This window comes from Coenobita brevimanus, chromosome 57 (assembly GCF_032717465.1).
Source record: "Coenobita brevimanus isolate Jiangsu-jjx chromosome 57, ASM3271746v2, whole genome shotgun sequence".
NCBI classification, from domain to species: domain Eukaryota; kingdom Metazoa; phylum Arthropoda; class Malacostraca; order Decapoda; family Coenobitidae; genus Coenobita; species Coenobita brevimanus.
Window position 1 is genome coordinate 18,024,775 of NC_137010.1, and position 17,318 is coordinate 18,042,092.

Below are 17,318 nucleotides of genomic sequence, written 5' to 3' on the forward strand. Positions count from 1 at the left end.
GTGTGTGTGTTCGAGAGAGAGAAAGAGAGAGAGAGAGAGAGAGAGAGAGAGAGAGAGAGAATCATATTCTATTTTGGCTCACACCAAGATGAAACAATGCTTGGCTGCTCTCACTACCAACATAATACTGCAGTAGCAATCATCATCATCCAGTGTCTCTTGATTTCAAAGGGATAAGTAGTGTAATATCTAAATATGAGGAAAACCTTGATGATAATGATGACAAAGATAACTGGAAGTGTATTATTATTGTGAAAATGTGATCAGTCAAACATTGCCAACCAGGTTTAAACTGCACAACGATCATTACAGATTGTTAGACTTCCATTACAGCCGTGCCGTATCACTGAAAACTTAAGAGGAAACCTGGGAAAACTTGTCTAACTCATACCTCAAACAAACTTCAGTCATTAAGAGATCTGCAAAATCAGCCCCAGCCTCCTTCAGTACCCAAAAGGGACTAAGCAATTGGTGCCCTCTCAACCTTCCCAGATTCACACCAGCCAAATAATTCTGTCATTATCAAGATCCGTGAAACTAGCTCAAACTTCTTTTGATCCTAAAAGGATGAAAAAGAAGAAACCAGAGCTTATTGACCATTCCTACAATGATGCCAACCAATTAAACTCTTCTATCGTTACCGAGATCTGTGAGTAAAATAGGCCTCAGCCTCCTTTAAACCCCAGAGGAACTAAAAGAAGCAAACAGCAGCCTCTCAACCATTTCAGCAGCTGGACAACTAACTTACTGATGTAACGAAGAAGATGTCAAAAAAGTCCTCTTGCAGGTACGGATGTGTAAAACTGATCTCTTTATAAAAATACCTCACTAGGAAAAAAAAAAAATCTGTTTAGGCTTTCTTTTTCTTTTTTTTTTTTTTTTTAATTATTATTTCTCATCACTGGTTTTCACCTCTGATTCACTTGGCTCTGAACTTGAGCAAGTGACACCAGTGGTATCCTTTTCAGTTTTCACGTCAGATTTGTCTCTTTCTGTCTCCGAGGTGTCAGACTGGGCAGGACTGGTGGATGAGGTGGCAGGGGCAGAGTCCAGGCTACTCTGGGGGTCCCTCTCCTCTTTACTGTCTGCTGTGGTGGTTGTGGTAGTGGTGGTTGTGGTGGTGGTGGTGGCAGTGGTGGTAGTGGTGACGGTGGTGATGGTGGTGGTGGTGGACTCTGAGGTAGTGTGGACAGCTGCAGTGTCATCCGGGGAATTTTCAGACGTGGTGGGGTCATTTTCTGAAAGCTTTGAGGAAACATTCTCAGAGGCATCTGAGTGTGTTGGGGAATCCTGAGGAGCACTGGAAGGTGTTGGGGTACTGACAGGGTCATTTGAGGATGCTGGGGCATCAAGTGAGGAGGTCTGAGTGGGAGGATCAGTGGGTGCAGTGGAGGAATCTGAGGACTCTGCTGCTGGATGTGAGGCTGGGTTGGGCTGGGGTTGTGAGGTGCTGTCAGCTTCATGACTGCGGCTGTCATCTGCAGCTGGGGACTGGCTCCTCTCCCCACTGTCTGCTGCTGCTGCTTCACAGCTCACTTCACCCTCCTGAAAATACAGGTGTATTGTCATCACACCCCTTATTCAGTGTTCCTATATTTAGTGAGTTGAGTTGGAACCAGTATAAGAAAACAGAAGCTGTCAACTTGCCCATGAATATGAGACATATATCCACTTATTCCAATTCAAACATTTAAAATTCTCAGCTCCACTTTGCAGGTAATGAGACACACAGAAATGTGCTTCACAAGATTTGAGGGGGGGGGGTACTGACTTTCTACTGACAAACTAAAGAAAGGGTGAGGCAGTTGTCAAGTGCATTTCCATGCATACTTAACTCATCAATTTCTATCATTCATAAATTCTTTTACTTGACCAACTTTGTTCTCACACACCCACTTTACATATCCAATCATTTACTTTTGGGCTTTCCATGCTGCCTCCCACCCCGAAATTCAATCACATATACCATTTTCACTCCCTATTCATATCTAAGCACACTATCTTCTCTCTGATCAATCAGTTTCTTTATTCCACATCTTCCCCAAATCTTTGTTTTCAAATCTATGCAACTTAAATAAAAATTCCCTGAAAATTCCATTTTAACTGCTATCTCTACACTATCCAAACTCATGCCACACCAATTTTATCCTCACACATTTATCTGGACACTGACACACCTGGAATGAAGTTTTCTTGCTGTCTCTATGCTTACTCATTCTGCATCATATCATGGTCTTCAGAGCAACCTTAGCTTTTTATTTATGCCACATCAATATATCACACTCATTCTGCTTCATATCATGGCTTAGCTTTTTATTTATGCCACATCAATATATCACACCCAAATGATAAAGTTAGCACAGACACACCTTCGTGCCATCCTCTTGAATCTCTGATTCATATCAAAGTATTCACAGCAACAGCCACTTTTCTTGAACCAATCTACTTTCCAATTCCTTTGCAAACTTACCTCATTTCTACAATTTTACACAGAAAAATCTGCATTAATATCCTAACCCTTAAGCCTTACAGGTTTTTCCTTAAAAAAAAAAAAAAAAAGTTGAAACTGAGTACAGCACGCACAGGAGTTGAACTAGAGTAATGTTTCATTTTCTTTCACTTATAAAGGCTTCAACATGCTTGCATGCATCAGTTTTGGTCACCTAATCGCAGCTCTCCACGCTGCTCGATCTCCAGCAATATACAGTAATCCCTCTACTATCCGATGTAATAGAGCCAAAGGCATGTCCGGAAAGTGGGCCCCTGGCTCCTGGACTGGTACTTATGGACCCTAACCCAGCCTAACTTTGAAAGCCACCTAAATAACTCCCAGACTGGTACTTACGGCCCCTAACCCAGCCTAACTTTGAATGCCACCTAAATAACTCCATACCGGACATGCATAGCACCTATTTAAACCTATTTAAGACCCTATTCACACCAATAATGGACATAAAGCATGAAATATATGAAAAGGAACCAAAGAATGAGGAATCAGAAGTGACTGAACCTCAGCCAAGGTACTTACAGCATGTCTGTGGCAGTCTTCTTAAGGCTTTGGCAGTGGTGAAAATGCTCTTGAAGCATGTACAGTAATCCAGTGTTGCGCTGCACTTAGTTCTTTGCACTATGAGTTATAACTGTTTAACACTGCAGATTGTTCTTAACTGCACCACACAAGTTTCAACTGCCAATTTGCACTCCACAGTTAATCCTTTGCACACTAAATTCTAATTTCTTAACAATGCACAACAATGTAAATTCCCGTGTGGTCTAGTGACGATGTATTGCAGTTTTTTCACTGTTTATTCACAAAAAATGAGCAAGTGTGGCTTCCATTGCAATAAGCATCTACTCGCGATCGAAGTTAGGCAGTAACTGTTGGAGTGTTGGTGACAGGGAAACAAAGTTGCCAGATCGCAATGGCCACATTACCAAACTCCTCAATTTTCATTACCAAATTTAACTTTTCATTACCAAGTTTGTAAAGCTAGCATTTATTCTTCACTAATTATATATACAAGTGGAATTACATGTAATCACTCTTCTTATAATTAACAGCATGTTGATTATTTTCATGCTATGTTGGCTAGCAGATTAATCAAAGAGAGCAAACAATCCACCATTTCCATCCTGTGAATCCTCATACATGTGAGAAATCCGTTTGGTAAAGCATTATTCTGATTCATTACCAAATTGGTCCAAACTTGGTAATGAAAAATACCAAATGGCAACCCTGACAAGGGAGGGGGGAGGAAGGAAGGGGTGAAGCATCCGTGGTGTAACAGCTGTTCGGTGCCGCGCGGCAATTTCAAATTACGGGTGGGAAAAAATTCGGATTTTGCGGGGATTTTTTTTCTTTTTCTGGCCATTTTTGGGTTCCGAAGGTCCAGGCCCATAACGTCCAGAAAGTGGGCGTCTGGAAAGTACGGGGATTACTGTATATACAGAGAAATCTCGAATTTCGACAGACATGCATACCGAAGATTCGCATTGAAATTCAAATAATCAAAATTTAAATTGAACTTCTTATGGGAAAAATTAGTTTGGGTTCAGGGCCTCCAAACCTCACTATATAAAATCAGTCACACCCTCGTCCAGGTACTCCAGGATTTTCGCCTTGTTAGCAAGGGTATACTGTACTGTACTTAATGTATTTCTGCCCCTTCCTGTATTCCCTTTTCTCCTTTGGTTGCAATGATTTAGAGGTGTCAGGCTGCTCTTGTCTATTACCACTGCTACCCGAAGAACCATTCTTGCTTGCCATCTTGAAACTGGTAAGTTGCAAAGAAAATACAACAAAAATACATACAACAAAAGTGCAGCGAAATGCACATCCACACATGAAAGGTACAGGCTGAAACTGCGGCGCTTGGCTTTAGAGGGAAGGACAGTCGCAAGATGGCCACCGACAATAGAACATCACCTTGCACATAGCTTGTTTTGGGTGAAGTCAGGCCCCATGAGCATCGAAAAACACGATCTTGGCATCAAAAAGTGAGATAGGCAGACCACTTAAAATGCATCGTAATTTGAATTGTTGAAATCTAAACCATCAAAATTCAATATTTCACTGTACACTATGCTGTGTCTAAGCTGATGATGCAGTTTTGCTGCCAGAATGAGTCCAAGAGAGTATAAATGAAAATATTAAAAGAATGCAAATAAATGCAAAATAATGATAGCTATATCAATGGACATTACAATAAATATTAGCATGCAATACTGTACAGGCAGGTTCCTATCATATAAGCTAACTGGGAGCAGGGATTTTCCTCATTAGCCGAATTCTCGTTAAATGAAGTGGAGAACTTATTGTGTGGGAAAAATAGGGTTAGGGAGTAAGGCCTCTGAGCAAACTCCCCCCAAACCACCAAAACTGACTTTCTGATCATTTTAAGCTGGAATAAAGGGTTAATACAAGAAGGTAATACATCTAACAGCATTAGGAAATGGAAGGAAAACATTAAACAAGCAACTGATTTGTCTTACTTGGGTTCGAGTGTCTTCCATGACGTATGCCAGGTATGCTCCACCACCACTCGGCTGGTTCATTTCCTCACTCCGAGGCCTGAGAGGGTGCGGTGGTGGGAGGCTGGTGGGAAAATCAAAGGCCCAACTCCTCCACCTCTGCCTCTGATGACCGAGACGAGAGGAGGCTCTCACACCCACGGAAATCTTCCTCTTCCTCTTGAGGTGGCGACGGTGATGAGGATGCTGGTGGCTGTGGGGTGTGGGATACAGAGGGCTTGGAGGAAGGAGGTGTAGGGGATCTGAACAAAGTCCTGGGAACTGCCTTGCTCGTAATGGGGCCTGGATCCAACGATGATGTGCTAGTCGTGGGGCGAGGTTTCTTCTTGAAGACACTATTGATAGAGGTCTGGGTTGCTTTCGCCTTCTTCTGACAGAGTAGCTCCTTGTACTCTGACAGCAGCTTCACCATCCCTGTCTTCAAATTCATAGCCCGGTAAAAGGATCTGCATCCAGCATATCGTCTGCCAGTCCCATCACTTTGTTGATGATGTCGTCGAGGAACTTGGTGGTCAGCTCCTTAACCTCAGGCAGCTTATCCTCCTCCACAACCTCCTGCTCTCGGTGTTCATCAAGCTGGAAGAGGTCATCATCTGTCAGCTCCTGTGAATGGGACTGCAGGAGCTCCTCCATGTCCTGCTGGTTAACCTCGTCGAAGCCGGCAGTCTGTGCAAGGGCAACGATGTTCTGTACATCAGCCACCAGCTCGGCCGGAAAGCTATGGAACGAGTTCACACACTTGGGCCACAGCGACTTCCAGACTCCATTCAGGTTCCCCTCCTTCACCTCCTCCCAGGATTCCTTAACCACTAAACTGCGGGGTTGTTTTGGCACTCCTTGCGTGTCCTGCTAGGATATTCGCGCTCTGACAGACTTTGAAAAAATATTTGCCAAAAATCAGTTATTAGTCCTAGAATATTATAATTACCGGTATATATGCATATAGCACATACCTTCAGCTTTCTCCTGGGATGTTTGTTGAGCCTTCGTCGAGTACCGTAGGACTTGTGGAGACTTCTGAAGTTGGGTAACGAAGTCTCCACTTTACACTTCCCGACACCCCGTAATATGATTACCACAGCCTGGTATTATCACTAGAAACACTATTCTATGATTTTCAATAGTTTGGAATCCATACTCCAAAAAAAAAACTGTGAAAGCAATGAAAATTACGAGCACGTACGAGCTTCCCACTTGCGATCATTCCACACTGGTATTCCGTAATTTATTATTCATAAAAACACTCACACTTTATATTCCTATTACTATATAACACTTATATATATCTGCAGTCTTTATCCATAAGTTTCCTTCAGTAATAGTAGTTTATTGTCACTGTAGGCATTCAATTTCTCTTTCAGTAAAATACATAGCATTCACTTTCTCGTCCCATATACTCGCGTGGAGAATGAATCTGTCACTTTCACTTTCATAACTCATAGTATTCATACATGCTAGGGTGAAACTTTCACTTTCATTACTCCTAGTACAGTATATATACTCGTATTCTTATATTACTACTTATTTACATTTCTATTTACATTCTCTATTTTATTTACATTTCTATTTTGTTTACACTATGTTATGCACTGTCACTTGCAGTAACTTATAAAACTATTTTCCACTGTTCAGTTATATTTACATTCATGGCTTTCACTTGCTGTTTACACATTATTTACATTTCCACTTGCACAGTTTTAGAGTCACCAGATAGATCGTACTGTAGTCACTGTCCATCATTATCACTGATAAATTTGCTAGTTCACGTTCCACAGCAGTCATTTAGCCCTTTACCCCTTTCCACACGAGGTTTAGTAGGGGTATAGGTCAAAGGGCCCTTTGCATGGGGCTAAAAAGCGGCGGAATTGGACAGGCGTGAATCCGACGTGGTTTCACCTTGAAAGACGACAGTAAACTGAATGCTGTTGCCTAGGGGTAGTGAAGGGCTGCCAATGTCAGCGTGGTGACAGCTGCTAATATATACGCTATGAAATGATTGGCAGGAAATCTAGACAATACATAATAAATTAGGTAGTTCCAGGTGAATGTAAATATCACTTAGGCTTCTCCCTTCCTTTCTTATATATATATTTTTATTATGAGAACAGGTCATACGGCATATTTAAAGGGGAAATAAACAGGGAAAATTAGTGAACGAGTGCACGTGGCGTGTTGCCAGGTGATAATTAGTCCATTCCAGATGTATGGCAGTATCAATTACCTTTTCTCTTTCTTTTATATATTATTTTGTATAAGAATTGGGCAAAGGGCACATTTCAATGGATAAAATGAGTGGAAAAATCCGTCCAGCATTTGTGCGGCGCAGCGCAGCTGTCAGGTGGGAGGAGAGGGTAATGGAGGGGAGGTATGGAGGGGGGGAGTCAAGGACAGGAGAAAAATGGCTAAATTGTCAACAGTGGATGGGAGTACAGGTGACATTAGCAGAACTGAGTATAGCAGGACACTGGTAGTACTGATAGATGATACAAGACACCATTTGAAAGCCCGGGCGAATTCAAAATAACACAGAATCACAAATGTGACGCCCCGCGGTTAAGGGGTTAATGTTGCAGATGGCTTCCTTAACCCTTTGGAGCATTCGTTCATTACATACCTCTTCCCGACACTCGTTGGGTCTGACAAAACCATTTTTGGAAATGAAAAAGCACATTTATATTCAAACTTTAATGGATCTGAAGAAATACACAAAATTTAACCTTTCTACTTTAATCTGAAGCCCTAAATAACTCAACTAAAAACACATCTACTTCTTTAGGGATGACCAAAGAAAAACACAAAAAATGGCAAAACTTACCATAAGGGTATAGAGTAAAATCTATTAATCTTATAAGAATAACACTTAAGACTTATCCTTCGCTTCACAGTCTTACAGGTCCCTGAAGAATCTGCTGTGGCCGCCACAACCCTCTGGCACATTCATTTACTGTGACAGAAGCAAAAAAAAAAAAAAGGGGGGGGTCATATTTTGGGTGTGGTAACCCCAAAATAGATATTTGGAAAAACCCAGAGAAAGCCAAGCAACACTACCTTCCCTCTCCACTAACAGACAAATGCTGAAGGTATTGGAGCGGGCAGCCGCACTTTCCCTAAACCCATGCAGTTATTACATTATTTCCATAGCATCGGGTCTGACACACACAGAAGGGTTAACGTTGTACGCCTTCCAGAATTCGTAGACAGACTTCCCAGCATCTAAGGCGTCGTTAAGTTTCCGGATACACCTCCTGGTGTAATATGCCTTAAAGGAGGCAATTACACCCTGGTCCATGGACTGCAGTAAGGCAGTGGTGTTAGGTGGGAGAAACACCACTTTTACATTCAGGATCACTTCCTCAATGGCTGTTGGGCGTCCCGGGGTGTTATCCAGGAAGTGCAAACACCTGTTGGCCACGTTGTTCTTGTCGCAGTACTTCTTCAGGAAGGGCACAAAGTATTCCGTCAGGTACTCCAGGAACAAGGTCCTCGTCACCCAAGCCTTCTTGCCTACTCGCAAAACAACGGGGAGGCTATAGAGATATATGCCATGCAGCACCCTTGGGTGTTTGGAGTGGTACACCAGGAGAGGTTTCAGCCGTGCATCCCCTGCAGCACTGCTGCCAAGAAGCAGAGTCAGGCGATCATTACCGGCCTTGAAGCCAGGTGCCAACCTCTCCTCTCGTGAAATGTAGGTGCAGGAAGGCATCTTCTTTCAGAAGAGGCCAGTCTTGTCCAGGTTAAAGACCTGCCTCACGTCATAGCCGCCCTCTTTGATGATCTTCCGCAGCTGCTCGGGGAATGTCTTTGCTGCATCCGTATCAGCACTCACCGCCTCGCCTTGAATGCAGATATTATGGAGGTTTGCATGTCTCTTAAAATATGCAAACCATCCATCACTGGCCGTGATGGTGTCACTGACAGGCAAGGGCTTGCTGCGGGCCTGGCTGGGACCCGCACCACCACTACTTTCAGAGCTAGCACCACCACTGGAGTCAGCACTCGACGTGCCGCCATCACTCGTCACATCACTCACACTACCTGCACTACCTAAAACACTCACATCATACTCTTTCTTGCACCTTTCCCACACTTTCAGTGCTTTGGCTTGAATCAGTGCCTTGGAAAGAGGCATGTGGGCCTGAGTCTGGTCCTCTACCCAGACTCACAACAGCCTCTCCATTTTCTCCATCACACAATCATGGGCGTGGGTCTGGGTAGCACTCAGAGGCACACTGGATGAAGCAGCCAAATCAGCAAGTTTTTGCTTGTTCTGCAGGATGGTGCACACAGTCATGGATGAGAGCTTGTAGGCAGAGCAAAGCTCCGCCACCGCACACCCCATTTGTGCTTCCAAATTATCTCCAGAGATAGAAAGCCGAGAACGCTTAGCACTGGGAGCACTAGGGGTTGCAATGGAATGCTTAGAAGACGTGGTGATATGGTAATCCTGGGCACAGACAAAAAGCACGCTTCAAGGCCGACCTTGACTGGGCAAGCTTGGCTGGAAGAATGTTTACGAAGATAAGGCGGGAAGAAGCTTGCAGAGCTAGTGTGCGACTCGTTTCCTAGCCGCCAAGGTAAACACGGCAGACAGCTGCGGTGTGACCCTCGTCTCAATTCTCATAAGTGAGGATTTTTGCCTGCTCGTTAAAAAGGTGGTGGTGCAAATTCCAAGACCTCATATTAGCAAATTCTCGTTAAGCGTTTGCTTGTTAACCGGGACTTGCCTGTACAGTATATGACATGGAGGGGAAGCAGGATGAACTGAGAGCACAAATACAAATGGGAGGTGAGGTACTTGTGAAATTTCAAATAACTGACAACTGCACTGTGAAACAATGACAAAATGGAGTGAGGTTAAAGAGATCGCTTCCAGAGAGAAGGTATGTTGGTTAGTCTGGCAGCGTTCTCAAAGGATGGTTGGTTAGTCTGGCAGCGTTCTCAAAGGATGGTTGGTTAGTCTGGCAGCGTTCTCAAAGGATGGTTGGTTAGTCTGGCAGTGTTCTCAAAGGTAGGTTTGTTAGTTTGGCAGTGGAGAGGATGAAAAGTGTGTGTGCCAACACTCTCCAATGGTAATAAAACCAGGGCAATGGAAATGTGTAACATTTAAGTTACATAATACAGAAATGACCATTTTCAGAACAGCTTCAAGCATGAAAAGGGTAGATAATATAGTACTGTATCATTTATAAAGGCTCAAATATGCTTGCATGCATCAGTCTTGGTCACCTAATGGTGGCTCTCCAAGATGCAACAACAGTACAGACATATTCAAAGACTGCACAGACAGACTGCTAAAGACAGTCTTCAAAAAAGAGACTTACGGCAATGCTGCATGAGAAAAATCTCATGTGGTATGGAAGAGAGAAGCACTACTGTGTTGAGAAAAATGTAAGAGGAAAAGTGACCGAGAGAATGAGGGGTATGCTAAAATAAAGCAGCATGGATGTAGCTCAGTTATGGTCATCCCCTGTTGAGGGATTCCCAAGAGAAGCTAGGCATTACTGACAATGATGATGATGACGATAATGTGGAGGAGGAGCAGAAGTAACAAGATACAGTGCTCCCTCCTGTAACATGGTATCCTACAACACGGATTTGTACCTATACGGTAACTTACAGCATGACCAAAAAATATATACCACAGTCACAAACAGATACACTGGGGTGAGTTGTTGGGTGTTGGATCTCAGACAGCCTGCTGAAACCAAATGTTGCAAGTAATAAAGTCAGGTGAGCGGTGAACTGTGATTGGTCACATGACGTCACATCCTTAAGTACTCCCACTGGCTGCTAGGGGCATCCTACATTGTTTTTTGGTGGTCTCCCGCCTCGTGGCCGCATCTGAGGTTGCTACTTCCATGGTACAAAGCATTGTTACCTAAGTGTTACTCACTTCAGCCGACTGGAACCCACCAAAAAGCGACGACTTTTCACCTACATCCAGAAAGTGGAGATAGTACAAGAGTTGGAGGGCAGGAAGGGGCAAGTTGACTTTGTAGAGATGCACAAGATTAATGAAACCATCATTAGGACAATTTGGAAAGACTGAGAAAAGATAAGGGCATATGTCAAGAGCAACCCCACAGCAGAAGGACAAGCTGCAATGAAAATCAGGAATGCAGCACTTGAAGACCAAGGAGTGACTTCTACTTCGGTTCATCAAGAGGCAGAGACAGAGAAACATCCCTACTGATGGCACCATGCTACATGACAAAGCCAAGCATTTCAACAGTCAAATAAGTAGAAGGCTAAACCAGGAGAGCCCAACATCCTCCAGGCCTCAAAAGGCTGGTTAAATTCTTTTTTAAGAGGAATGGGTTAAGGAGTGTTTGTTTAACTGGTGAGGGAGCCAGTGCCGATGTTTCTGCTTCTTCTGCCTTCCCAGCATTTCTTAGAGATGTCATCAGAGACGGTGGGTACACCCAGGACCCGATTTTTAATGGTGCCGAGACGGGGCTTTTTTGGAAAAAAAAAAAAATGCCCACAAGGACCTGCATCCAACGGTGTGAGCAGCAGGCGTGTGGTTACAAGGCATCTAAGGAAAAACTCACTCTACTCCTAACCTGTAATACCTCTGGGACCTACAAAATAACACATCATGTTATCTCAAGATCCAAGAAACAACATGCCTACAGGAACTGTGACATGGACGAGCTCAATGTGCACTGGCTGTACAACAAGATGGGATGGATGTCGGGCACAGTCTGTCTCAAATGATTTGACAAGTGCTTCACCAAAGAAGCAGAAGATTTCTACAAGCGACGCAACTTGCCACTTAAGAAGCTGCTCCTCTTAGACAATGTGGCAGGTCACTCAACACTCCTTGACGATCGCCACCCCAACATCAAGGTTGTGTTCATGTCTCCAAACACAACCTCACTCCTCCAGCCACTCGTCCAAGAAGTGATTGCAGTGCTGAGGGCAACCTATGCCTCGAAGGACTTCACTATACTCCCAGCTGCCACCAACACCGATGAAGATTTGGACACACTGGCAACTTTGCCAGATTCACCACGGCCTGAGTCACCCACCCCTGGCATGAACTGTAACTCACCACTGCCACCCACTGCCATCGCCACCGCCACACAGCACTCAAAGGAGACACAGTCTGTCGTCAACTTTTGGAAGTCGTTCAACATCAAAAACAGAGTGGACACCATTGATGAAGCCTGGAATATGCTTACACAAGCCATGGTGCATCATGCCTGGCACAACATTTAGCAAGGTTTGCCAGGCCACAGATCGAGCCATGGAGTATTGACGCAACGGTGGAGGCAGCAAGGAGAGTCACTGGCATGGAACAACTCGATACTGCTGACATACGGGAGATTCTTGCCCCATACCCCACCCTGGACACCAAGGAACTGCTGGACCAGCTTTGGGAAGAGAGTGAAGAACAGGGAGAGCCAGAGGAAAGGCCACTGGGAGGGACAGCATCGAGCATGCTGAGAGAAATGTGGAATTGTACGAGACTCACCTCAGTCATCACCAACCAAGACACAGATATGGATGTCGCCAAGCAAACTGCTGCATTAGTGGCCAATGATGTTCAGCAGTACACAGAGATGTTTAGGGAGAGAATGAATGCTCAGAAACAGGTGATCACAGACTTTTTTTGAGTCCATCAGGAAACTTCACAACAACCATCCTCTGGCGATAATTCAAGCCCGGAAGACAATGTTGAACCTGACAAAGAGATTATGTCCATTGTTTCCTCCATGGACCCTGAAGGGTTTGACTACGATGACGAAAGGAACCAGCCAACCACATCTCGACACTGACTACAGAGAGTGGGATGTAGGGGCGCCAGTGACAATGAGTGTGGCCAGCAGGGCCAGTCAGGTTAGCGACCTAGCCTTTTTAAGTATATATGTCTAGGAACTTTATGTATATCTGATAAATTCCTGTGTATAACTACCAGAGTGAATGTCAGTAAGGTGTTTTTTGGAGGGTTTGGGTTGGATTTGAGGGTGAAAAGGGCAACTTTGGAAAATGTCCAGTCCAGGATAGCCCTTTACAATGAAGACATATGGAACATATACCTCAGAAAAGCATACTGCAGCTTGTGGCCAGTCTACATTACCCGCATTATAGGAAGAAGCACTGTATAGAGAACCTTATTTGTGCTGAGGAGGTTAACTGAAGCAGAAAAATGTTTCAGAAAGTCAAACAAATCTTTACAAGGATGAAAGTAATTCACTTCCTACAAAATCAATATACTGTACCAGTAAACTCTCAATTATCCAGGGTATAGCAGCCAACAGAATGTTGGAAGGTGATGTAGTGATGGAAATTGATGTAAGATCCTCCCCCAAATCCCTGAAAGGGAATCTAACCCCTTATAAAACCATATAACTGTACTGTATAACTCATCATACAGAAAAACACCCTTGAATGCTGTAATTAGTATGCTAAAATGTCACTGTGCTGTAGTGTACGATGTACTGTACACACACTGTACACCCAACATCCGAAGATGGTTAGTCAGGGCAAGGCAGACAGAAAGAGGGTAGGCAGACCTTACCATGAGTGAGGAGAGGAAGATGGGTGAAGCATATGTGACAGAAATAAAACAAAAGATGTTAGGAGGAATAAACTCACCAGAGAGTAGCAGAATTTCTTGATACAGTAAGTCCTGTGTGGTTAGTGGTGATCATGTAGTGTCAGGCAAACTTCACCAATGTATCCTTGAGCTTCACTGCTTGTACCATGACACCACTGCCCTACTGGTGGTGGTACCACTTCAACACTGTTTGGTCTAAATCCTGGTGCTTGGGTCTGGCAATCATTTTCTGTTCAAGACATAGGAATGTCTGCCCATATTCAGTCCTGTACTGCAAGGTATGTACTCTTGCCTTCTTGTTACCTGCAGGGTTGTACAAGGGACACCAAAAAACTCAGCTGCCTGACTCACTGTCCAATCCTTCTCCAGTTTCCTGATAATCTTCTGCTTCTTTTTGATACACAGAACCTTCCTGGGGCACTTGGCAGGTGAAGGTGCCATACTGATACATACCACCAGATGACACGAAGCCATCATGACATACAGGACAGAGATAATGAAGAAAACATTGTGAACTTCATTGTAATCACAGCCACCATGTGGCGTTACAATACAGTACTGGAGAAAGAGTACAGAGCGGTGGCCTTTGGGGAAGAGGGCGGGGTTCTAACACATCATCATTTGAGGACAAGATGCATGAAGAAGAGGAAGAAGGAAAAAAAGGTACAACATGTATTGAGGAGGAGTGATAAATGTAGAGTGGGTGTATTTAATGCCGAATATGAGAAGAAAACAAAAGATAGGGCAGTACAAGTAACAAGTTAGAAACCTGTCAAGTCTGGCAACATCAAAAGCAATGTTTTGGTGACAAGACTTATGGCAATGTTTTAGTGGCAGGACTTCTGACAAATGGTGCAGATTTGGATTTTCAGGCATTCCACGGAATTTCAAAAACTCAGCCCCACTTACTCTGACAGATAATGATGCCTGCCAATTATGCACAAATGGATAACTGGGTGTTTACTTCACTGAAACTATTGGTACATACCCATACTGATGTTGGCAACTGAAATTTCTGGACAGTGAATCAGACCAATAACCCTTTCGTTTCCAGACGACGCAGGCTGCGTCCAACCGTGGGCAAGTACTGTACTCAGGATGTGGGCCAGCTCGGCCTTGGCCGAGTGCGGGAGAACCCCCCTTGTTTCTGCGCTCGCGGTACTTCTTGAACATATTATCCTCACACCCTTAGTTTTGCTTCTATCTCTGTGATTTCTTTTCCTTGTAATCTTGAATAGCTGTGCTTGCTTATGGTGTTGATAAAATCTATCTATCTATCTATTGCCAGATGCCTCAATACCGTTTGGGGTGGCCACAAACAAATCACCTCCAAGTCGCCCTGTCCTCCGCCATTTCACTGCCCTGCTCCCAACTCACACCCCCCTCTCTCATATACCTCTCCACCCCATCCCTCCATCTCATCCTCAGCCTCCCCCTCCCTCTTCCCCCCTCCACCTCACTCACACTCTCTTCGTCAGTCTTTCACCCTCCATCCACTCCACATGGCCAAACCACCTCAGTGTGTTCCTCATAACGCTTCCTATCACATCCACATCCGCACCACAATGCTCCTTTATATCCTCATTCGTCAGCCTGTCTCTCCATGTGACTCCACAGGCTCCTCTTAAATAACTCATTTCCACTGCTCTCACTCTTGACTTGTGTCCTTCCAACAACGTCCAAGCTTCACTTCCGTACGTTAGAGTTGGTATCACAATACTGTCATGTAGTAACTTTTTCACTTCCATGCTCACTTCCCTGTTTCTTATCACTGCTTTCACAGAACCAGCAACCTTTCTTCCCTGCTGTACCCTTTCAAGCACTTCACCCTCCAAACCTCCATCCTTACTCATCACACTACCCAAGTACTTAAATGTACTCACATTTTCCAATTCCTCACCATCCAACCTCGCTGTACATTCACTGACTTCACCTCTCTCAAAGACCATCACTTTACTCTTCCCTACAATCACCTTTAGATTCCGTTTCTTACACACTCTCCCAAACTCATCCACCAAGCCTTGCAGCTCCCTTTCGTCTTCACTCAACAACACAGTATCATCTGCAAACAACAGTACAGGGAGTTTCCAAACACTATCCTCTCTCACCAGGGCCACTCCAACATCCACTACCCTACATTGTACCTCTTTTATTACCCCATCCATGTACAGATTGAACAACCATGGAGACATGACACATCCCTGTTTCAACCCATCTTTCAAAGAGAAAAATTCACTTAGTTCACCATCCACACGCACTGCAGCCTTCGCACCATCGTACATACTCTTCACAGCATTCAACAACTTCCCATCTACTCCATATATTCTTAACACTTTCCACAATCCTTGTCTATCCACCCTGTCATATGCTTTCTCCAAATCCATGAAAGCCACATACAACTTCTTTCCCTTCTCTAGAAACTTTTCCACTAAAGATCTAAGAATGAATATCTGATCTACACAACCTCTTCCCTTCCTAAAGCCTCCCTGTTCTTCTCCAACTAATTTCTCTGTTCTTTCTCTAACTCTGTCTATAAGTATCCTACCATACACTTTTCCTATTATACTAAGAAGACAAATGCCCCTATGATTACTACACACTTCTTTTTCCCCTTTTCCTTTGTACAAGGGAATAAGTATACCTGACTTCCAATCCTCCGGGACTCTACCTTCCTCCCAGGCCAATCTGCACATCTTCCACATCCATTCTACTACTATCTCTCCCCAATGCTTCAGCATTTCACCACACACTCCATCAATTCCTGGGGCTTTCCCCGATTTAACTTTCTTCATTGCTTCCACAACTTCTATCCTACTGATTTCTTCCTGTCTTCTCACCTCCCTCCTTCTCCCAGCCATTCCCCAGCCACTTATACTCGCATTACTTCCATCCTCTATGTTCAACAATTCCTTAAAGTGTTCTCTCCATCTTCTCACTTTTTCTCCCTTCTCCACTAGTAATCTACCATTTTTATCTTTCACTCCCCTACTAACTTCACTTCCACCCTGTCTTACTCTTTTCACCTCTTTCCAGAACATTTTTTCTTACAGTCCCTCCACTTTACACTCAAATTCCTTCCAAATTCCTCATCCACTCTCTTCTTACTCTCTCTTACTAATCTTTTCACCTCTCTCTTTCTTTCTACATATAACTCTCTCTTTCGCCTCTCAACTTCTTCCACGTCCCTATTTCTCATCCATTCATTGTATGCTTTCTTCTTTTGTGCCACAGCCTGTTTCACCTCTTCAGTCCACCACGCTGTTCCTTGCACCCCCCTCTGTCTTCTCTTCCTTCCACACACCACATCACATGCTGCACATATTTCTTCTGTAAATATCCTACACACACCTTCCACGTCTCCCATCTGCTTAATATTTGCCCAATCGTTCCTCCACTCCTCTCTTATACTCTGCCTTTTTCTCATCCTCTTGTAACCTTTCCACTCTCCTTGCAACTAATCCTTCCTCTCGTCTTTCCCTTCTTCTATTCCTCCATCTTACTTGAATTCTAATTCTGGCCACCACCAAGTAGTGGTCAGAAAGTCCACTTCCCCAGCCTCTATAAACTCTTGCATCCATTACACATCTTCGCATCCTTTCATCCACACACACATAATCAATCATTGCCCTCCTTTCATTCAGTTCACCACCCACCGTTCTCATCACTTGCCATGTATACCTGTGGATCATTTTATGCCTGAAGAGGGTATTGGCTATCACCAACC

General features: G+C 44.0%; 1 protein-coding gene across 1 annotated transcript in view; it reads right to left on the reverse strand.

Annotated features, from left to right (window-relative positions):
• Window positions 1-669: 669 nt before the first annotated feature.
• LOC145401914 (uncharacterized) overlaps window positions 670-17,318 on the reverse strand; it is a 74,223-nt gene continuing 57,574 nt past the window's right edge. The window contains exon 7 of the mRNA XM_080274020.1: window positions 670-1,545. Coding sequence (XP_080130146.1) covers window positions 889-1,545 — 657 coding nt within the window. The 3' untranslated portion in view covers window positions 670-888. The remainder of the gene's footprint in view (window positions 1,546-17,318) is intronic.